Source organism: Zingiber officinale, chromosome 8A (assembly GCF_018446385.1).
Source record: "Zingiber officinale cultivar Zhangliang chromosome 8A, Zo_v1.1, whole genome shotgun sequence".
Classification (NCBI taxonomy): Eukaryota; Viridiplantae; Streptophyta; class Magnoliopsida; order Zingiberales; family Zingiberaceae; genus Zingiber; species Zingiber officinale.
In genome coordinates this window covers 44,853,401-44,877,835 of record NC_056000.1, presented here as the reverse complement: position 1 = coordinate 44,877,835, position 24,435 = coordinate 44,853,401, and the positions used below count along the sequence as shown (strand labels likewise).

Sequence of the window (24,435 nt, the reverse complement as noted above, 5' to 3'; positions counted from 1 at the left end):
AGTGTCAAGTAATGGTATACACTTAGGCACGTCTAATAGTATCCTCCCCATCGGAGTCACTGCTATTATTTGTGTGACCGAAGGAAACCAACTATTAATTTTATTTGTCAAAAAGTTAGGTTGACAAGATAATAAAATTAATGGATTACACCCTCCTTTTACAAATGTTGAATTTGTATACGTCCACACTATCGTGACATACAAAATTCACGGTGTTTTGAGGTGTTGGTTAATTTAAAATAGTATTGTTTGAGGAATCAATATTATTCTAAATTTAGAGTCCTGACCAAAGTTATTTTTGTGATTCTTAGGATGACTTTCAACCCACTGGCCATTATATTGAAAGAGAACAAACTTACTGGACCAAACTACATAGATTGGAAAAGGAACTTGGACATTGTCCTTACTGCTGAAAGCTATAAGTTTGTACTGACTGAGGCTTGCCCTGATACACCTGACGGTGACTCTACCTCAGAGGAGATTGAGTATCATAAGAAATGGGTAAAAACTGATGAGATGGCGCGGTGTTACATTTTGGCATCAATGTCAAATGTATTGCAACATCAACATCAAGATTTATCAACAGCTTATGATATAATGAACAATCTCAAAGAACTCTTTGGGCACCAGAGTCGGACTGCTAGGCAAGAGGCAATGAGAAAATTAATGACAGCCACCATGTTTGAAGGAACACCCATAAGGGATCATATCCTCAAAATGATAGCTTATTTGAATGAAATACAAGTCCTTGGAGGAGAAATCGATGGGGAAACCCAGGTTGATATAATTCTCCAAACGCTACCCAGAAGTTTTGAGTAGTTCCGCCTGAACTATAACATGAACAAAAGAGAGTATACGTTGGCGGAACTTCTGACAGAACTACAGACAGCAGAAGGAATATTTCGTCAAAGTTCTCAGATTCACTAACTGAAAATGGTTCTACTTCTAAACCGAAAGGCAAGAAGAAGAAGAAATATGTCTTTTCAGTAAAGAGAGTGAATAAACCTCAGGGACAAAAAGCTGGAATGAAGAAGCCAAAGGGCAAGTGCTTCAGCTGCAAGCAGACAGGGCATTGGAAGGCAGACTGTCCTCGTAGGAATCAGAACAATAAAGGTATATCTCATGCTCTAGTAGTTGAAACATGTTTAGCGGTGTTATCTACCAGCACCTGGTGTGTAGATACGGGAGCCACTGATTATGTCTATAATTCTTTGCAGGGTTTCCAGGAAACCCGACAAAGAATTAAGTGTATCATGCGAGAACCAAGCATATTGATGTGAGATTTCACAAGATCAGAGAGTTGATTGCTTCCGGAAAAATTCAACTTGAGAAGGTTCACACTGCAGACAATGCTACAGACATGCTGACAAAGCCAGTGACTACAGAGAAGTTCAAACATTGCTTGAACTTAATTCATATCTATAAATGCTAAAAGAACGAAGTCCATACCCAGAAATCCAGATGAAGCTTTATTCAGATACTCATGTTTTTCGAAGGGGCGAATATTCGCCAAGGTGGAGATTGTTGATGGGTGACTCATATTTGGATAAGGTTAATATGAGAGATGTTATAGAAGAAAAACCTGTTAAGTTTTTTCGTAATAAAATTCTGTTAAGATTTTATATAACAGAATTTTGTTGTGATTTTTCATAACAAAATTCTGTTACGATTTTACCGGATCTGGGGTTTAACATTATTTATAGGGATTATTGTAAGCCTATTATATAACAACAAACACAAGAATCATTAGATGTGATTCTCTTGTATAGAGAGAATTCTAATAAAGTTTCGGTTATTTTTGTGGAATAGGCACGTCGCCGAACTACGGTAACTCTTATTCTTTCTCTTTTTTTTCTCCTTCGTGTTTGCCCTCCTTTTGTGCCCCTTCGTCTTGTTGCTCCATGCGATCTCTTTTCTCTCTTCCTCTTCTTCCATGTTTTAAAGGTTGAGAGGTATTGCCCTATCTTCTCGCAACAGTTAACAAACTTTCAGAATGTGGAAGGAGCATTGCCACGGCTTCTCTATTTACAGAGTCTCGAAATAGGTCATTGTAGAAATCTCCAACATTTACCCAGCAACCTGAAGCACTTCCCAGCTCTGTCTTCTCTAGATATCACTAGCTGCTCCGCTCTCACTGGTCTGCCAAATGATGGTGTACCTGCCTTGCTCGAAGAACTTACCATTACTGGTTGTGCTCCACTGGCTGCACGATGTCGGAACAGAGACCGAGAAGACTGGAGCAAAATAGCACATGTCAAGAAGCTTAAAATTGATGGAAATTTGATTCCCACCAATTACAGGGGATGAAACTCCACTTCAAAAAAAATTACATCCCATTACCTGTCGTTCAGCAGGGAGTGTAGGGGCATCCCATTGCTTGTTGTTTTGGGAATGGGATAAACAAGTCGATATAGACCCGATTTGATCAGTGGTTCAAGTGGATAAGATACTTTGAAGAGATGTAGTTGCACCATTGAAAGACTATAAATTTTGACATTCGGTTTATGTATTTTGAAAATCTCCATAGTCTATAATTTCTCATGCATTAGCATTTGAAAGCAAAACATCCTGTAAAGTTGAATGTTCAATGCAATTACAGAAAATCATCATCCTGCTCCAAGAACAGTAATTTATTCCCAGGATTAAACTGTACAGAATGATTCTTCATCACCCATTGGCTAGAAACTAGCATACAACTTGACTAGAAAAACACAAGGAAGAATATAAAACTGGACCAACTCACTACAAAACTATGCAAAGAGATCACTCTTTCCTCTCTTTCCACCTTGCACCATCTGCTAGTTCTGCGTCGGATTAGACCGGCTCGGCGGCAGCTTCCTGTCACTTGCACTGAATGCCTTCTCAGGCTGCCTTGACACAACATGCACCCTACTTAAGTCACCAGAATTGGCTGCCAATGAATGCAGTAGCCTCCCCAACTTCTCGTCAATAGGCAGGCAGAAGGCAGTGGATGCGAGAAAGTGGAAGAGAAAGAGAAGAGAGAGGACGACACCTCCCACAGCTCTGGAGCTTCTGCTCTTCATGGCAGTTGGATGCAAAGATTGGAATGGTGTGGTCAAAAGAGTAGTCCAATATATACTACTTTAACCTTCTCTCATATGCTCCACATGATCAACCTATATCTATGATTGATCTAGTGTTCTTGTCCTCAGAGCAGTCATGTGATGAACAATTGACTATTCCTGATTTCTGACTGCTTTCTGTTGTGATTTGGTTTAGTTTATGGAAAGGCATATGTTGGGTAGCATTGCTGAGGAGATTGCCTTGTCCTTGAGTCCTTGCAAAGTAGATTCCAGATCCAAAAAAGCTGTGCATTTTAGAGAGACTGATTTTGCAAAGTAGATTTCCAGATCCAAAAGCTGTGCCAAGATAGATTTTGGAGCAAATCCAGACAACCTCTACAATCTACAAGCACCAAGAAGCCAACTGAATGTGTGCTGGCAATTCTGATGGATCTCCCCTTTTGGAAGAGTCTTATTAGGATTACTCTTGACATCCTCTGACATGTGTTGATCCATCCATGTTCGATACATCATGAAAGGAAGCTTCGTCATTAATCAGCAAGATAGTAGATTTTTACCGTATCAAATATTAAAGTCTGACCTATTTGACAAACTTAAATGGATGAACTATTATTACCTTACCCTTTAGTATTTATGAAGATTGTGACAAAGTTAGTCCAAAATAAGAAGGTTGACTTCCTACATATAGTTTGATTGGTGGCCACTAAGCAATGAATACGAATTTAATGTTGTTGATTCAAATGCGTGAATAACAAAAAACTATAAATATTTATAGTGATTCCTTATCGATCTTGTTCTCCGTGTTTGTCATCGAAAGAGTGATTACAGAGAACAACCTTTCACAATATTTACGAACCATATCCCTCGGCAATTGAATATTCCTATTTCATAAATTTATCAACCCTCTTATCTCTATACTTGAGACGTTATTAATAAGGTAAACGAGCACATTGTGGAATTGTGTGGTAACTGCATGACCACTACTCCTATTATCAATATCTCTCACTCGTCCAAGTCAAGTTACAAAAATTAAATAAAAATTAAGTCACAACGATCATATAAGAACATTCAATTCATACTTATGAAAAATGGTTAGTACATGTGACAACAAGCATATTGAGCGATTAATCTTAAGAAAATTGTTACACCTTACATAGCCGCTCTTCAAGATAAATCGGAGACAATCATATCTTTCATTTATCTGAGATTAAATTATATATATCAATACGAACATTTATAATTCCTCATAATGACTATTATACCGAGACCATGTTCAATATTTCAAATCAATATAATGGTTTATAATTACATTTTATGTATTTAATAAAAAAATATAATTTGTTGATTAGTAAATAAATGTTAAAAATATAAATCTATTTTAATATTCCTTTTTAGCTATATGCATTCATTTTAATTAGTCGTTTTTTAATCATATTCCATAGACCAAATTGTCTATAGTCAACAGGATTCATCCTAAATTAGTAGACTTTGATTAAAACTTCAAGTAAACAACTAAATAGTCACTCAAGGTAAAATTAAGATTATCTTATAATCTCAAAGGTCTCCCTATCAATGTCACATTTTGTTGGAAACTCAGTTTCGAAAAAAGTTACATCTCTCGACTCTATTTTGGAAATGGATCCATCTTGTTGCTTACTAATGAATATAACCATTGGAGGTATCAAAATTGTTGGTTGCTACTCGGAAAACCTAATGGTTCCACTGTACAAAAATTTTGTACAAAGGTCTGAATATTTTCCTAGCTACCATGTGTTCTTTTAAATTAAACTTGGATCGCCTGCGGAACTTAACACATTTGATCCAAAATTTAATCTATTTGTTCTTTTAGGTTTAGACTCGGATCTCCTGCGGAACTTAACACGTTCGATCCAAATCACCTAGGTTATTAATTTCATTAAATATTAGTTTCCAAAATTGGCTCCCAGTACTGACGTGGCGAGGCACATGACCTTCTTAGATATGAGAACAACCACCACCGACTATTCAAAGCCTTTTAAGGAAAGTTAATATTTAATTTCCTTAAATAACTTTAGGTCAACCGAAAAGAACAATCAAATCACAAGGAAAAGAAAAAACAAAAGAACACAACATCGAAAACAAATTCGAAATACTAGAATCGTATGCCTCTTGTATTTGATATTATTTCCAAAAATAACTAGTATGATGTGGAAAGGAAAAATACTAGTTATACCTTTTAGAAAAACTTCTTGATCTTCTACCGTATTCCTCTTCTAACCTCGGACGTTGTGTGGGCAACAATCTTCCGAGATGAGAAACCACCAAAGCACCTTCTTCTCCTTTCTTCAAGTTTCGGCCAAGCACAAAGCTTCCAAAAGATGAAGATCTTTTTCCACCAACCAAGCTCCAAGGGATGCAAGAAACAAGACTCCTTTCTCTCCTTTTCTTCAAGCTAGATCCGGCCACTTCTATGCCTCCAAGAGATGATGAAGTCTCGGCCATAAGAAGGAGAAGAGAGAAGGAGAAGGGGAACCTCTAGGGGCCGGCCACACCAAGGAAGAAAAGAGAGGAAGAAAAAGAATAGAGTTATTCACCATGAAGCCTCCTCTACCTCCTCTTTTATAATTCTTGGTCTTGGCAAATAAGGAAATTTAAATAAAAACTTCCTTAATTCTTTTGCCATGAAAAGGAAAATTTATTTAATTAAAAATAATTTTCTCTTCTCCAATTTATTTGGCTGGCCACCTCTTTCCCCAAAACAAGGAGAGTTTTAATTAAAAAAAAAATTAAAACTTCCTAATTTGTTTCTAGAAATTTATAAAAATTTCTCCAATAATTTTAATCCCTTCATGATTGGTTAATAAAAAGAAATTTTATAAATTAAAATCTTTCTTTTAAACATGTGGATAATTTCCAAAAAGGAAAGTTACCTCTAAAAATTAAAATATTCTTTCAATCTACAAATAAAAAAGATATTAAATCTTTTCTTAATCTTTTGTAGAAACTAATAAAAGAGAATTTTTAATTTTTAAACTTTCTTTTAAATCATGAACATATTTAAAAGGAAAGTTTTTACCAAAATTAAAATCAACCTTTTAATCTACAAATAATGAAAGAGATTTTAACTCTTCTCTTAATCTTTCATAGAATCTTATAAAAGGAAAGGTTTAAAATTTTAAATTCTCTTTTAAATCATGTTATCCACATAAGAAAAATTTTAAAAATAAAAATCCTTTTATTTTAATTTGGGCCGCCCACACCAAGCTTGAACCCAAGCTAGGGCCGGCCACCTTGAAGCACCCATGAACCAAACTTTGGCCGGCCCTAGCTTGGTCTCCAAGCTAGCTTGGCCGGCCCCTATGGGATGGGTAAGAAGGTGGGTATAGTACTCTATAATTAAGAGGCTATGATAGGGACCTGAGAGGAGGAATTGGTTTTGGTCTCCCGATAAAATTAAGCATCCCATGTTCGCCCCGAACACACAACTTAATTTTATCAATAATAATTCATTCCACTAGAGAACTATTATTGAACTACCGCACCAATCCCAAATTACATTTTGGGCTCCTTCTTATTATGAGTGTGTTAGTCTCCCTGTGTTTAAGATGTCGAATGTCCACTAATTAAGTGAGTTACTGACAACTCATTTAATTAATATCTTAGTCCAAAAGTAGTACCACTCAACTTCATCGTCATGTCAGACTAAGTCCACCTGCAGGGTTTAACATGACAATCCTTATGAGCTCCTCTTGGGGACATTCTCAACCTAGATCATTAGGACACAGTTTCCTTCTATAATCAACAATACATACTATAAGTGATATCATTTCTCAACTTATCGGGCTTATTGATTTATCGAACTAAATCTCACCCATTGATAAATTAAAGAAATAAATATCAAATATATGTGCTTGTTATTATATTAGGATTAAGAGGACACACTTCCATAATAACTGAGGTCTTTGTTCCTTTATAAAGTCAGTATAAAAGAAACGACCTCTAATGATCCTACTCAATACACTTTAAGTGTACTAGTGTAATTATATAGTTAAGATAAACTAATACCTAATTACACTACGATCTTCCAATGGTTTGTTCCTTTCCATCATGGTCGTGAGCTACTGTTTATAATTTATAAGGTACTGATAACATGATCCTCTGTGTGTGACACCACACACCATGTTATCTACAATATAAATTAATTGAACAACTACATTTATCATAAATGTAGACATTTGACCAATGTGATTCTTATTTCTAGATAAATGTTTATACCAAAAGCTAGACTTTTAGTATACATCCTAACAAAAATATCTTACAAAGATACACTTTTTTTACCTTTAGGTTCTAATTTTTTATATTTATAAGTATTATTATGAACATAGGCAACTGATACCCAAGGTCTCAAATTATTCAAATATGATTTTATGTCTGTCCAATGTTCATATAGAGTAGATAGAACAAATTTAAAAAGCACTCAGTTAAGTATATAGGTTGTTGCTAATAATCCATCTCTACAATAGTAAATTGACAAATTATTTTTAAGTCATCATAGACATAATTATAAGGGTGTAAATGAGTCAAGCCTCTCGTGAGCTATTCGAAGCTCGATTCGATAAAAGCTCGTTTGAGCTCATTTAATGAGGCTCGTTAAAATAAACAAACCAAGCTCAAGCTTCACAATATTCGGCTCGTTAGCTCGTGAACATGTTCGTTAAGCTCATAAATCAACTTTTAAATAAAAAATAATAGTTTTGATATTGAATTTATAGATTTTATACTTTACTTATGAAAAACATAGACAAATATATTTAATTTATTTATTAGAATAAAATTATAAATTTTAACAAGAATATTATAAATTTTTAAAAACATATAATTTAGTTTTTAATGAATATTTAAATTTATAATTTATATTTATTAAGCTCGTTTAGGCTCGATAAAAGCTCGAATAAGCTCGTGAACCATGAATATATTCGTTAAATAAAGCTCGAGCTCGATTCGATTATAAACGAGCCAAATTCAAACATCCAAGAGTTCGGCTCGGCTCGGCTCGGCTCGGCTCGATTACACCCCTACTTAATTATATTTGAAAGAGTTGATTTCTTCTTTCAGCAACCCCATACTGTTATGGAGTTCCTAGGATTGTTAGTTATCTAATAATCCCTCTATCATTATATATTATCTTGAACTGATCAAACAAATATTCACCCTCATGGTTAGTGCATAAAATTTTTACCTTATGGTCTAATTGATTCTCAACTTTATTCAAATAACTTTGAAGCAATCAATACTTCATATTTATAAGAAATCAAATACATATGATGAAAATATATGAAGTCATCAATAAATTTAATAAAATAGGAACCTTCATGTCAAGCCTTCACATTCATCGGACCACAAAAATCTGAATGAATTATTTGTAATGGAGATTCAGCTCTAATAGTCTTACTAAATAATTTTTTAATTGCTTTTCTAGTAAGACAATACTCACATACAACTAAGTTAATCTTAACATGAGTATCTATTAGGTTCTTTTTAGCTAATATATTCATTTGTTCTTATCTGATATGTCCTAATATAGTAAGCCAAACTTGAACATTACTATCAACAACACTAGTAAGAGGAATATTTGAAAAACAACCATCAATACCAAAATTGATGTCAAGTTTTATATCAAGAACCATGAAATCATTCGTTAAAAAATTATATCCCATTAACACAGAATTAATAAGAAGTTCTACACACCTATTGTAAAATCTCAAACAGTACCCCAATTCAAGAAGACAAGATATAGAAATCGAATTATGTTGAATTTTAGCAGTATAAAAGATATCATGTAAAAATAAGATATGTCCGTCATGTAGGTTGAGTTTGCATGTGTCAACTCTTTCGAGTTCAATCCTTGTATTATTTTTTACATATATCCATTTGTTGCTAGTTAATATCATACGATACTGCACAAATGTTATTCGTTCACGAGCTACATGGTTTATTGTTGCTAAATCTATAATCCACAAAGAATAAGAATCAGATAACAATATCATACTAGCAACATAATACTCATGAATAGAAGATAAACATGGAATTATATTTTTTTTAGTTCGATATATTCCCGAGCAAAGTGGCCCTTCTTGCCACAGTTATAGCAAGTTAGTTTGGTTTTAAGTTTCAGCTCATACTTCTTCCCTTGGAATTTCTTCTTGTTTGGGTTTAGCCCAGCAGCAATAGTAATACAGCTTCCTTTCCCTTTCCTTTCTTGAACTATTTTTTCTTATTCTTAGGCCCATAGAACCTTCAGCTACAAAAGTTTGTCCATAAATTTATACGGATTCAATTATCTTCGCCTCCAGTTCAATATGGTGTGAGACATCAACGAAAGTCTTGATACTTTCACTATGAGTTAAATTATGTTTCATCATCTCCCAAGAACCAGGAAGGGAGCAAATTACTACTTAAACTTGTTGTTCATCAATCAACTCATGACCAATAGTTTTCATATTTATCATTTCCCTCATATGTTGGGTCATAGTAACATTCGGACGCTTCTTACAACTATCAAACTTAATAGTCAACTGTCTAAGCTTGCTTATACTCACTCCACCATATTTCTCTTTAAGGCAACCTAGACATCTTGAGCTGATGGAAACTGCTTATACTCATATACCATGTCATCAATTATAGAACCAATCAATATACCCTTAGTAGTAGAGTTTTTGTTCTTCCATTCCTTATAGGCATCAAGATCACGTCTGCGTTGTTATACCATCAATAGGTTCATCCATTATCTAATCGACAAATTCTAGAACTTCTTGTTCCTTAAAAACATATTGTATCTTGAGGTGTCATATTTTATAGTTAATCTCATTTAATCTTTTTCTTTTATTGAGTTCAGCTATTCTTAGTAGTCATAATGTAACAACAATAAATACATCATTTAGTAATTTAGTATAATTCATATGTATGCAATCCATAATTAATTCAATGTTAATCTAATTTAGTTTACAAAATCAAATGATAACTATATTTCCACTCATCATTTGTATGATCCAATTTAACTGACATTAATTAATCATATTACATACAACTGATCAAATTTATAACAAATGAACAGATCATTTTTAATAAACATGCTGTTAGCACAATATATTTTTAAAATCTATTAACACATAACATAAGACTAGAAACAACTCTAAGAAACTAGATATGTCATTACTATTTTCATTAGGACAGACACTGCGCAGTAGTAATCAACACAAATTATATCTTTCTATTCTCAACTGGGGCTCCAGTGATTTGAGACAAACTGACATCATGACTCTTTATAGAATCCCCAATTAGATCCTCCTCAATCGTATAGAGATCCACTCGGGGAGAGAGTCCATTACCATATTCCATATACATGATCTACATGATGAAGTAGCTCTTTTGTTAACTCCACATATGTGATGTGACTTTCATAACATCCCATATATAGTGTGCTACTTTATTGAGGTATATCAGCAATAATCACATTAAAATCCAGATCTGATAATTGTCTAAGATGAAAAAATCTTATTGCTTGAGCCTCCAAACTAACCTATCTGATCTTCTAATATGTCTTTTTACTCCATCAGCATGATAATAACTATCTCCTGGATAGCCTCCCTCAGCTGACTTTATAACACATCACGTCAAGTCATAGTATGTATAATTCATGCTATCCAGAATCATAATAAACAAAGTCAATATAAAACTATTAAACCAGTAACCAAATCTATTTAATTCAATTCAAGACATGTATATAATCAACACACTAAAGAACACACAAGCAAATAATAGGTATATATAAAAAAAAAAAATCAAGCTTCAATAATAATTTTCCCTTTAAAATTTTAATTTTCACAAAGAAAATTAATATTTTAAAAAAATCTAAAAATACTGAATAATCAGAAGACTTAGGGGGTATTTGGTTGATGGATTTAAAAATGAGGGAATGGAATGATAGTAAAAGATGATGTTTGGATTGTGAATTTAGGAATGATAATTTGGGAATGATTTCTAGATTTATGGGAATCAATCAAACTCATATAATTAGGTGTGCTTTATTTCCATTCTCATTGTTATTACATCTTACTATCAAACTCATACTCATAGTCATTTTTAGTATTTAACAAAACACGGCCTTAATATGAATAGACCAATGGCCTTTACGCACTCACATGTCTTCATCTTTAAAAACTAGCTTGGAAACTAGCTTGGTCCAATGTCTTCATCTTTAAAAACTAATCTAATTGGGCATTTGCCCAAACCTACTCTTTGCAGCGCAATTGGACCTTTGCCCAAACCTAATTCTTTTCAGCCCAATTGGACCTATGCCCAAGCCCAATTAATTGAAGTAGTGAAACATAAAAAAAAAATCAACGTGCATTAATAAAAAAAAATGCTTCATCTTCTCGGCCAGCACCCGCGTCGCTATCACCCCCTACAAGCCTCTTTTCGCCTGCTGGCCAGAATTGGAGGAAATCTCCGTGGGAGTGGCTGTTGTGTTTGGCGCCTGGCTACTGCAGTAGATCGCGACACTATCGTAATTTCGCGGGGTGACGTGATAGATCACAACAGAACAAACTCCGCCGGCGATACCTCTTGCCTTAAACAGGTGCCTTGAGGCATCTGATCGAATTTCGGCAAGGAAATCATGCGTAAAATTTGATCACAGGAATTTTCATACATTTACAACTACAACTCCTTAAAATATTAATTGCCTAGTTATTTATGATGCTAGTTTGCTTTGTTACGGGGTAGAAATTGATCGTTGGATCCTACGTGTAGACTCCTCTGATACTTAAGTCAGTCTTGGCTTGTGACGTGGTAGAAATTTCGGCAACTCGATGTTCGGACATGGACTATCGATGCTCGGACTATCGGACACTAGGAATGTCGGATAGAAATGTTCGAGCCACCGAGGTAATGAGGTTCAACCCAGCCAGCAAGAGTACTAGCATCATGTGTTAGGCTGCCTAACATAGAATAAATGAAAAATAACTAACTTTTTTCCAAGACCAGCTAGTGAAGTTGGCACAAGAAAACCAGCCACATGTTTCCCTCCTCAATGCTTTCAACAACCACCCTTCTTCCTTCCCCCATTAATTAATGCAGTTTTCAGATGGAATGTTTTGGTGGACAACTTCACATGCCTACTTCGCCCTCACATTCTATTTCTATTCACTGAATACTTAAATCAAGATCCATTTTCCCCCCTTTTATTTATTTTTATTTGAGAGAATGAATTGACCGTTGCCTCGAACCCAACCCAACCCAACTGTGAGAGCTTCAAGAGCCGGAACTCGCAGCAGCCTTAACTCAAGCTCGAGTCCCCGTTCCAACCTTGGCATTGAGATTCTGAGAACACAGGCAAAAGCAACCGACCGCAATCTTCCTATTGTCGACGAGATTTTAACTAGATTCTTGTCCTTGCTATGATTCCTTAACTTCCCCAACAAAATACAACAAGCACAGCCATCAATTAGAAGAACAAGACAAACTCCACCAAGCTTTGATACCATTAACAAAGCAGAGCAGGTTCATCATCTTCCAGATCACCATTGCAAGCAACAAGAACACAGGCAAAAGCAAAGATCACAGCTACGGATAAAACAAAGATGACGAGAGACAGCAAACCCTCCGATGACCTCCTTTGCTGCACCGGGGTCCTTCATGTCTCGCCCTCAGATTTTACTGCTGCTAGAGTTGGCCGGCGGAGTGGGCGAGGTACGCGAGCGCTCCGACGAGCGGAGCGTTGATGTAAGTCGCGGGCTCCGACTGCTCGTAGTCGTTCCGGTCGTCAGGAAACCGGTCCGACGAGTCTGGCCCGCCCACGACCGCTCCGGTGAGCGTGTTCGGGTTCGCAGCAGGGGAGTACAAGCCCGTGAAGCCGGCGGAGCAGGAGATCTTCGCCGGGTGGCTGACCACCGACGGCAAAGACGACCCTCGGTGATGCACCTTCTTCGGGTACCTCGCGCCGTAGCCCACCATGTAGGACAACCGCGCCGGGTTGTCGCCGAGTATGTAGTCGACCTGCCGCTTGGCTATCGACCGGAGCTTCTTGGGGGTGACGGTGGCGCCGCCGCAGAGCACCACCTTGGAGGAGTAGGTGAGGTACTTGGCGTAGGCGAGCAGGAGGAAAGAAGTCGACGTCACGTACTGCAAGTTACTGTCGCCCATCTTGAACAGCAACCCCCCTGTTTCGATTCACGCATCAAGATTCGATTTTTAGTTTGAATTCAAGCTCAAAATCCAATCTTGTTTACTTCATCAGATGAATCGAGCGGATTTGGGGAGGAGCAAACCAGGAGTGTATTGAGCTTGCGAGGTGGGCGTTCCAGGCACGAGCGAGCAGATGAAGTTATCGGCGTGACCTTTGTAATCATGCAGAGACTTCAAGTTCTGAATCAGAAACGCCTGCGAAAAGGGAGAGATTTTGATTCAAGAACAGAAGAACAGTCAGTGATCGAGGCGGGAAAATGGCGGGAAGAGACCTTGGAGAGGAGGATTCTGGCGCCAACGTGCTTGTTGTCCCACCCAAAAGTGTTGTCGGATTCATCAGCTCCGAGGGTTTGACCGTTGACTTGGATGTAGTTCAGGTACGATGGATTCCGCGTGGCTTTGTGAAGCCATGCCGCTCCCCATAAAAGCTCGTCCTGCTCATCCATGGCGGAAAAGAGTCCAGTCGTTCAATGCGAGCAACAGACCGGTAATGGCGGGAAAGAAGATGAAGAATGGAGAAGGTTTCGAACCTGGTAGCCGGAGTAAGAGCAGTAGAAAGGGCAGACGACGTGGTTCAACCTGTCGCTGTAGGCGCCTCTGTGCTTGTCGGCGAACTCGAACACCTGAAACAGAGCACAAAACCGGCCACCGTTTAAAGCGAAGAAGAAGAAGAAGAAGAAGAAGAAGAGGAAGAAGAAGAAGAGTGATGGATGGAATACGTTAATGGCTCTGTTTCGGAGGAGTTTGGAGTAAGCGGGGTCGGATTTGCGGAAGACCAGCGAGGCGGCTGCGAGCGCGGCCGCCGTCTCAGCGGCGATGTCCGACCCCGGGTTGCTCGCGTCCACCTTGTACACCGTCCTCGGCGTGTCCATGTCCTCCGGCCGCTCCCAGCAAGCGTGGTCCGAGCTCGCATCTCCAACCTGTAAATAAATAGGCTTTAAAAGCAGGGGAAGGAACCGGGAAATGAAGGAAGAACGGAAGCGAACCTGAACAAAAACGGTGTTGGGAACGGCGGTGGCTTTGAGGAGGTAGTCAGTGGCCCAGCGAACGGCGGCTCGGGCGTTGGCTACCTCCCCCTTCATCACGCCGCCGAACTCGATCACGCTCCACGCGAGCATGGTGGCGGTGAACGCCATGGGGAAGCCAAACTTAACGTTGTCGCCGGCGTCGTAGTACCCTCCGACCAAGTCGACCTGCATCGGCAAGAACAGAGTCAGAAAACCCGCAGAGACATATAATCGTCCCCCGGAGCACTTACATGCATGGCGGAGCCATCGGAGAGGCCGGAGTTGCGCCGCCAGCTCATCCTCTGGCCCGCCGGCAGCCTCCCCGACCGCTGCCCCTCGAAGAACAAGATGGACTTGGAGAGCGCGTCGCGGTAGTCGTGCCTCGCCGGCGCATGGCGGGAGCGAAACCCACGGACGCAGGAGCAGCAGCAAAGAACAAAGAAGACCAGAAGCAGCGAGGAAGAGGAGCGCGCCATTCCGAAGCAGGCGCTGCTGGTGGTGACTGAAGGGGCGAGGGAGGTTGCGGTATTTATAAAAGGCAAAAAGCAAAGGGCAACTGCTCTGCTCGCTCTCTCTTCCGGCGCCATTATTGGTGGCAGCGGAATCACGTTCTGCTACTTGGCGGTGTTCCGAGGGATCACATGAAGGAACATGCCCTTAATTCTCTTGCTCTGGCGTGTCCACATTAGCCTTCTGACAGCCCCCCCCCCCCCCTTCCTTTTCCTTTTTCTCTTTTCCTTACATATTTAAGAGCAAAAACCTCCTGCCCGACGCCATTTCTTTTCTTAAAAAGGAAACGAAAATCCTCGAGCATCTCAGAGATTTCCCTGTTTAACAGAACCTAATCTCGTGCTAATGCCTACTGCCATGTGGCTCGTAGCTGTGGAGGGAAGGGAGTAGGCGCTGTGAAGTCTTGTTTCTTGGCATTAGACAGGGAAAAGAAAAAAAGAAATGAGGGCAGTGTGTCAGTTGTGGAATGGCATCGAAGGAAGAGCCATGCAATGCGGAGCTTAATTGAATGCCTTTGCGAATCAGAGGAGCGTTCCTCGCTTTAGGGTTTGTTCAAGTCAAAAGTTACGGAGCGTAATTGCAGGGCCATCTTATTTGAAGAACAGATAAAAAGTTGATAATGGGTGTGGACAGTGATTTTGGGGTATTGGAATTTAGAACTTGAAGGAATGCAGTTGTGCAGTTTATTTAAATTAGTATTCGTCCTATTTTGCTCCTTTAAATATTTTACTTCTGTAGTATGACACTGGAGGTACTATCGATAGCATGTTTGTTCATATGGGTGTGTGAGGCCTCGGTTGACTGACAACGTGGGTTTGTTCATATTCCTCAATCAAATGGCTTCAAGAGAAATATATACATCTAAATATAAAAAATATTTTTTCAGGAATTTTATATATTAAATACATATGAAGGGAACTTCATTCTTTTTTAGTTATTGTTTTTACCTTAACCTTGTCAATTCAATATTTTAGGTAAAACAATGAATAGAAAAATAAGGTGAGATACTTTTTGATATATTTTTTTTTATACATAGAATACATTAATGCTATTAATTTTTTTTTTAAAAAAACTTAATTTAAATTTTGCCCATATCTAATCTTAAATTCCGCTTCTTTTTATAATCATATCCTAAAATTGCCATGATTTTTTTTTTTAAAAAAAACCAAGGATGTTCGTGTAATATCACCTTGTCTCTTTTCTCAAGGCTCTGGTCTTCATGTCACGTGACGGCCACGCTGACCTCTGAGCTGAACTGTCAGCCCTCGCAAAAGGACACTTGCCTTCCCTTTCCATTAGCATCTCGAAGAAGACCAACGCCCATGCCTGATAAGTGACACATAATAATGTTTATCTCTACAAAATAATTGCACAAGTATTATCACCACTGCCGTGATCATTAAACTAAACTAAATTTAAATAAAAATATAAATCAAAATAATTGGAGTCTATCCGTCTGCCATTTTGCATGGCTCTTGGAAGAAATGATGGATGAAGAGTTTCGAATTATTAACCTCAGAGGTACATCCATGCCGAGGGTTTTCTCAAGCTCATGCATTTCATGAGCGAGCAGCTGAAAGCAATTTAACATCCTCGTAAAGGAAGCTCTCAGATGACTGTTATTGAGAAGAAGGGGTGGTGGCGCGGGCCTTGTCGGGCAGGATATTGTCCGGAAGAATGAGCTCTGCGGGGGTTTCGCGAACTATTCCGAGCATGGAGTCATACTCCTCGTCCCGGCGGGCGAACCTCTTGCGCAGAAGCTTCTCGAACTCAATCTCGTCAAACGACTTTGAATTCTCAGCCGCATGCACTTGGGCTAAATTAGTGTAGCTCGTTGCAGACTGCGCTATGAAAGCTCTCTCTTCGTCGGTGAGCTTTCTCAAGAACTTTGCAGGATTGCCTCCCCATACCTGACATGTAACAATTGTTTACAAATGAGTGTAATCTATCAATAACAAATACCAGATTCGAGTCATTCGACTCCTATTAATCTCGACTATTTGAAAATGGGCCTACATGGCTTTCATTCCTACGTTGAACTCGGTGAAAAAGTGTCTCTGGTATCATCAATATCCTCTAAATGCATTTCCAATTACATCAACTAGAAATCATGATTGATAAAAACACAATCTCAGTGCAACCAAGAGGTTTGAAATGTGTGAGAGAGTAGGTAACAAAATCAATATTCATGATAAATATGTTTTTGTTGGACTAACTGAAAATTTAAAAAAAACTTGAGATAAAGCATAAATAGTTGATACCTCTCCAGAAGGGATCTTTGTATTCTGCCTTACAAGGGATCCAGCAGCAACCATCCCATGCTCTTCCACAACTACTCCATCGAGCAGGACTGCTCCCATTCCAACAAAGGATTCATTCTCAACGGTGCATCCGTGCAAAACGGCACTATGACCTATGAAGTTTAAAAAAAGTTACTTCAATGATGAGCACTACTTGAAGTAATTCATCCTGGAGCTCGAATCTTAGCATCGTGAATTGGCTTAAAAAGAATTCAAAGCACACAAGGTTTCAAACTAAATCTTTATGGCCAACTTCTGGATTAGAAACTGATTCATGCTAAATAAAGGAATATCTTGACAATAGAACAATGGCTTATGATAGAATATATTGTGCAAGACATGCAGAGCAATTAATAAATACTAGCAAAGGATGACTAAGATCACTTGCCTACTGTCACATTATCTCCAATTATAGTTGGCAGGACCTTCCCACTAAGATTAGATTTTGCCACGTGAACGAGAGAATTATCTTGTATATTGGTGCCAGATCCCACATAGATGCTGTTCACATCGCCTGCAAAGGATCAGAGGAAAGGAATCAAAAGCTGAGGATTAACAGTAAGAAATGTCTAGAGGAAAGATGATAGTGTCTTCTTACTCAGCAACTATTCACATGTAGTAGATCCCCAACAAATTTTTGAAATTTTATAATGATCAATCCATGCTTAATACAATCCTCGAACAAATTAACTCATTTACCTTAGCCAGAAAAAAAACAAAGAAATAAAAATAAATATATTACTTTTCTGCATCATCATTGGTTATTATAAGAATAAGTAATGCTACCATTCATGGATAATGAAACTAGTGCTTCAATTACAAGGAGTTACTTAATGGTATAGAACAGTTTCTTTTTTTTTAAAAAAAAGAACCTTATGGAAAACAATAAAAACTCATTTCATAATGTCTTGCACAAGCCCAAGGCGGAGAAGATTCATCTACCTGATTCTAAATAGGTGGGCTATTACAATTTTTGTTAATATCAAATACACATTTAGGTCAGTATAATTCAGAGGGAAACCAAACAAAAGATAAACTTAAAAGAGTCAACAAGTAGGATGACATAAACTAGGAGGATTGGAGTCAATTTCAGTTGCAACCTCCTCTAGGTTGAAATCTGAAATTAAACTTTAAACATAGCATTATTTCTGATATCTGCCAGTTTTTGGAGCACATTAGCACAGAATTTCACTAGTATGATGAGTCAAAGCCGCAATGTAAGTGTATAGCCAGGAATTCTAGAGGAATTGAAGTTGGACTTAACATTAGATGAAGTAGAATTTTACTCATCTTCACTCACTTCCTCCTATAAAAATAGTCTTTCCAGTTCAAGAACATGGGGGAAAAATATTTTGCCCCCTACCAACTATCTTAATTGGAAATAAACAAATTACCTGAGAAATGTCCAGGGGTAAAATTGTAGAAAAGATTAATTCTTAGAATTATTGTATAGAACAATAGTTCTCTGGATAAGAAAAATAGAAACGCCAATAAATCTTAAGCTTCACCGGCCAAAGAAAATCTTTAAACAAATGGCCCCAATAGAGAAATCCTTCCATTTACATGTTCATTAATATGTTGATTGCTGCAAATGAATCAGCCAAAAAGTACCTTGTTTTTGGAATTATTAAAACTCAATATTTTTTTTCTTTCAGTAGAGAGACTACCCTCACCTCATAAGCTTTGACATTTTCAACATGTCTTTGAGTGAGCAAGCATTAAGATGAAGCTTATATTGTTGTATTCAATATAGCAAATATTGCACATGTTATATCTTATGCAATCGTTTAGCATATTGGGTGTATGTGACCATACTCATGCACACTTCACACTGTGCAAAGAACATATGTCATCCTATTTAGACTAAATAGTGCATATGTGATATCACATAATTTAAATCCTCAATTAACCCCCCATGCCATACCAATTAACTAGATTCAATCAAACATATATCGTAAGGAATATACTGCAACCAAAATGAAAGATTAGTTTAAGAAACAAAGTGAATGCCCTAGTTTAAGAAAAAAGAAATTAGTCAGCTCATATTAACCACTTTCCTTCAGATTAAACAATAATATAATGACAAACCACTTCCATCCTTCCACATAAACAAGACAAGCCTAATCTTATTGCTTTTCTTTCCTTTCACAAATTAATGGGGCAATGCTCTCATACTTGTAGATTGTGATAGTCTATTTATTCACAAATGCCATTTATTATTGTTATGTTTGCATATAGCTTTCTCAATTTATGGTGACATGTTGATAAAATGAATTTTCTAAAGAAATAAGAAACACACAAAAGCATCATTATATTCTAGTTATATGCATACTATGGAAATTTAACTGAATCCATAACATACCTCGCAAAACACATCCATACCAGATTGATGATCCATGGCCCACTTGGACATCACCAATAACAGATGCACTAGGAGCAACAAAAGCATCTTTGTGAACATTAGGCACTTTGTCAAATATGTTCATAAGTGTGCGATGCCTTGATACTGAAAAATAAAAATGGCAATAAGAGAGCAATTATAGCAAGTAAGGATACCAAAAACTTAAAAAGATTGTTGTTCTCACAATTACTTAGATTAACTGTAGCAAGGATCAGAGCCAAAGGACAAACTATATCATAGAATGAAAACTGCAGATTGTTCTAGCCAGCAAGACATTTCACAGAATCCATAAAACATTAGTGCTTGATAACATTAGACTATAAAGTACCTCAAAATCTCTTACCATGCATTCTAATGCACATGAGCACGTGCACACACACAAACTAACTAACTATATACATTGGAGAAAAAGGTGAAATCGCTCACCCCAAACGGCCTAGTATCGCAGGTCCCATGGCAAGATACAAGCAAGTAAATCATCGGGGGGAGTATTTTGCCCTAGCAGAGTGGCCCTTTGCATAGGGAAGGTCAAGAACCCAACAAAACATTTTGCACCTGCTGGGAGTTGACCCTAAGGCCTTTAGAGCAAACACCCATACAAATACCAACTGCACCAACTCGAGAGGACAAATAACTAACTAACTAACTAACTCTGTGTGTGTGTGTGTGAAGAAGCTAAAATCAAGTTTCTTGTTTAAGACATTTGGGCATATAGAACTCTTGTGGACATAAGGCAAGAAAATTCATAAATTGCAACGAACACCACATTTATATTTCAGTGTGAATATAAATATTAAATCGCAAATTGTTTTGATCTTAAGGAGTACCTTTTGATGATAATTACTACATCTGAAGTTCCTAACTTGTCATTTAGTTTTTTAGGAAAACGTCGTAGATATGGAGAACGTTTGAGCAGCTGATTTTTTTTTTTTACCTAGAACATTGAAAACAAATTTTGAATCTAGGGCACAAAGGTAACATTTTACACGAGGAGGGCGAAGCCAAACACAAATTACCTGAAGTTAATATAATCTAACGACCATGTCGATTCAAACCTAACTCATGTCAGTAAAGCCATGATACAAGCAAACAAAAAAGTGAGAAACTTAAGCAAAAGAGAGAGCGCAAGAACAACAACCCAGATAACTGCATGCAGCAAGATCACCGGATCAAATAAGGACGCTAAGAAAGAAGTTCACTTACTCTGCTCTTGGAAGAGATAATTTCCCTGGAGTCGAGAGCCGAGACGATCAATGGCCTGGCCGGTCTCCCGGATCCAGAATCCGACGGTGTAGATCGCCCTACCTAGTGTCCCCATCGATATCGCTAAGGCGACGAGACAGGTCGTCCCTTTTGACGCCGGCGACGGAGTGAAAGGAGCAGCGGCTGCAATAGAAGAGACCGAGAGAGCGAGAGGAAATGGGAGACCCGCGAGGAGCAGCAGCCGCGAAGGAAGTAGGGTTTTCGCCGGAGACGAAATTACTGTATCGCCCTTCGTGGGTAATATGCATCCAAACCCAAAGTTTGAGCACAATTTTACTTAACCCCTGATTATTTGTTTATATCAAAATACCAAGCAAACTTAAATTTTACACATTATTATGAGATTTTCAAAATGTTCCTCCAATTTTTTTTGCATTTAAATTTTTTATTTTACACATTAATCAAAAATAAGAATTCAAAAAAATTTTAATGTTAATAAAATTTTTTAATTTTTTTAAAAAAATTATTAAATGATAAGAGCATTTAAAGATGATTCTACTTATATTAAAGTATTATAATTAAGTTCTAATTATTTTTTATTTATGCTTATCTATTTTCTCCATTAACTACTTTAATTAAAAAATAAAAGCATAAACCAAGTTTTTGATTGTTCTATCAATTTATATAAAATAATATTAGAAGTCACGTCTATTTTCATAATTATTTATGAAATAAATTTAGAAAAATAATAATTTTTTTTAAAACATTATGAATCGGTTTGAACGCTTAGAAACTAATTTTTTATTCTTAAAAAAACAACAATAACCCAAAAAATAAATAAATAAATAAAATATAGATTTTAAAATATAAAATATTTGTAATTTTAAGTATATTAAGTAGAAATTTATTTTCAAATTAAGCTTAACTTTAGTTTATTCAATTTATGCCAATAACTATTTTTCCATAAAAATCAATTTATAATGAAAAAATTTGGAAGACAGAGCAAGCATTAAATAAAATTGAAATGATTAAAAAATTTTACAAATATTAGAAACTAGCGAAAATTAAAGATATTATTAAATATTCTATAAGAAAACGTCTTATGGGAGATTAATTCAAAGAGAGTAACACCAAGAGAATTATCTAACTTCCCTGATTTATAGCACAAACACTGAACAGTCACTGAACACCAAGCTCCAAGCAACATGATTGTAAGCGAAACGTAATTAGTAGATCTCATTAGTTGAGGAATAGGATTTGTGAAGTTGACATTTGAGAATATGGAACTAGTTAAGTCTTTGACTTTTTATGGTCAACAATATTTAACACAAGTTACTAATTACTGCTGGAAACTATGCTTGGCAGTAATTGCTTCAGGCTTCAGCTGCTCAACCAAACTCTAGATTGTTAACTTTAGACGTAAGGATGAATGTTACCTGGAACAGATTTCTGAATCAGTTGCTGCCTACAGACATCCAAACCTACAAATAAAAGAAAATCACATCGATATACCCAAGTCAACGCTTGATAACATCGTTTCAATGAATAAGTAGTCACAGCAGTGTCTACGGGAAGCACAAAAGTGATCCACTGAAAAAAGAAAGAGTTGTTATAAACCTGTCTTGTGACACCTCCTCAGTGCTCCCGTCGCATCCGACCCAAGGTCATCACGAGGGAGGTAAATCACAACATCCTGAGCGAGCATGTGACAGGTGGGGTGAGTTGCACAGGGACCGGGGGTTTACGCCCCGATTAGTTGAGTTTCAACCTCGCGACCTCATGTGGCAAGCATCCCACCACATACTAGGATAACCTGTGGGATCTATTATAAACCTGTCTTGTGACAAGGGGAAGAGGAGCATCCTGAAGGTGCATCGATTGATGTTCTTGGAAGTGTTGAGACGAGATTAGTGTAGAATGGATTTAGCCTACCTCAACCAGAAATCTATTGACAAAGGGAAAGAAGATATGATAATAATGAATGCAACTCATTCTATCCAGATAAATAAAATCTATGCCAATGTCAGAATGATTTTTCGATACTTACGAAAACTTGACTACTAGGCGTCGAAACGGTCTGACCGAAAAAACTAAAATCCTTTCAAGCCCTTCTTTATGGAATCCTCACCTTTTCTTTGTTCACTTCGGACAAGAATCTTACTCCATTTTTTTCAAGCACTATTTTGGGGCATTTGATGTGTTTTTGTCTTGACCAATATCTAGTGATTGAAATGGAAAGCCAGAAAGCCAACAATCTTCAAGTAACTAGGTTTGCAGCCTACACTGTTATTCTACAAGAACGCAAGCTAAAAGTCACATGCATTAAAACGTAGGTACAAGTATTATACCAATCCTTAGTTACTGGATCAGAGATAGTCGAATCGCGTAGGGATGAAAAATGATACTACAAAAAAATTAGGTAACTTACATCCCAATAAATGAACTGTTGCAGTTTTACTATGCAATTTCGGACTTGTTCTGGGGTAGCAAAAGCTAAAGCACATGGAACTATCAATCAACTAAGCAGAAATGATCATATTCATGATATCAGAAGTGAGACGAAATTAGCACTTTGATGCAAGTATCAACCTGAACTAAGTTCGAAGAGAGCAATAAATACTTGCCGCTATGATTATGATCGTGGCATCCAAAACATCACCATGTGGACTTTAGCACTTTCAAGTTTCAAGAATTCATGCACCGATGAATTGTTAGATATATGTGAATGGAGAAGAGGTGGAAGAGACATGAAGCTCTATTGTGAATGAGACTTTAATCCCACATTGGGAGTTTTAAGGTATTTTGGTTAGTTTATATTGATTCACATGCTTTGATGATGTGAACAAATGTGTGAGAGGCTCTCATGCGCATGCCACGCTGAGTGCCGAACTTGTTGGGGCAAAATTTATCCAAGTGGAACAACCAAGATTTTGCCACGTAAACCTTTTTACTGTTTGTGTAATGGATGCATTAAAGAAATATTAATGTAGCCGAGTGAAACATTAGCGTTTCACAGCTGACAAATAATGATCATTAAATGATCATTAACGCTATCGATTGGTCTGAGCTCCCATATAAGGAGGCTACGACCACAGACACAAGGTTACACAGATAGAAAAGCAGCAGTAGAAGCTCTCCACCTACGTTCCCCTTCTCCTCCGTCATGCAGCTCTTGCTCAACGGAGTGCCCGTGATAGCAGTCGGGTACCTCTCAGTTTGTCGTGACCATCAGTGCTTGGTGGGAATCACGGTTCACCATTGTATCCTGGGAAATAGATGACCCGAGGAAACCTCGAAGCACAGCCGGAGGTGGGGTGAATCTGTTTCAAGGAAACTGCGTTCATCGCAAGCCTCGGTTCGCTTAGTGTACTCACGCGACCAATTTCTCTGCGTCACCCGCCCGGTTGTTTCATTTGTCCGGCAAAAGTTCACTCGACTGCTTCGCCCGACCGGACACTAGCTCGTCCCGACCAGCCTCTCGCTCAGCCTGTCTGCTTCGGCCGACCGGCCACTCGCTCGGCTTGTCTGCTTCGCTCGATTGGCCACTCGCTCAGACTTTGCTGCTTAGACTTAGAGCTCAGTCTGCACTCAGCAATTAGTAGAAACCAACCCCTCCGGACAACCTTAGATTATCAGCTCAGGTCATTTTGACAGATAAGTTGGATTTAATTTCAGTGTAATTTAAATTCAGCTAATACCTTATAAATTTCCGGCAACAAATTGTTTTGTCCAACATGAATTCTAAA

General features: G+C 37.7%; 2 protein-coding genes across 3 annotated transcripts; both read right to left on the bottom strand.

Moving 5' to 3' along the window:
* Nucleotides 1–12,453: 12,453 nt before the first annotated feature.
* On the bottom strand, nt 12,454–14,948 carry LOC122008749 (endoglucanase 3-like). The gene is made up of 7 exons (XM_042564589.1): nt 14,527–14,948; nt 14,255–14,461; nt 13,988–14,188; nt 13,799–13,891; nt 13,541–13,702; nt 13,352–13,463; nt 12,454–13,243 (listed from the first exon to the last, which is right to left on the bottom strand). The coding sequence occupies exons 1-7, from the start codon at nt 14,860–14,862 to the stop codon at nt 12,747–12,749; spliced, it is 1,608 nt and encodes a 535-aa protein (XP_042420523.1). The 5' UTR covers nt 14,863–14,948; the 3' UTR covers nt 12,454–12,746.
* Nucleotides 14,949–15,030: 82 nt separating this feature from the next.
* On the bottom strand, nt 15,031–20,939 carry LOC122008750 (gamma carbonic anhydrase 1, mitochondrial-like). Of its 2 annotated transcripts, XR_006119361.1 has the most exons (6): nt 20,690–20,939; nt 19,448–19,591; nt 17,474–17,599; nt 17,047–17,198; nt 16,300–16,695; nt 15,031–16,111 (listed from the first exon to the last, which is right to left on the bottom strand). XR_006119361.1 is itself a non-coding variant. In XM_042564590.1 (5 exons), exons 1-5 carry the CDS (start codon nt 20,802–20,804, stop codon nt 16,405–16,407), a joined length of 828 nt encoding a protein of 275 aa, XP_042420524.1. In that variant the 5' UTR covers nt 20,805–20,939; the 3' UTR covers nt 16,179–16,404. The 2 variants fall into 2 exon arrangements, 1 of the variants encoding a protein (XP_042420524.1); XM_042564590.1 differs by lacking the exon at nt 15,031–16,111 and having other exon boundaries at nt 16,179–16,695.
* Between the last annotated feature and the right edge of the window lie 3,496 nt (nt 20,940–24,435).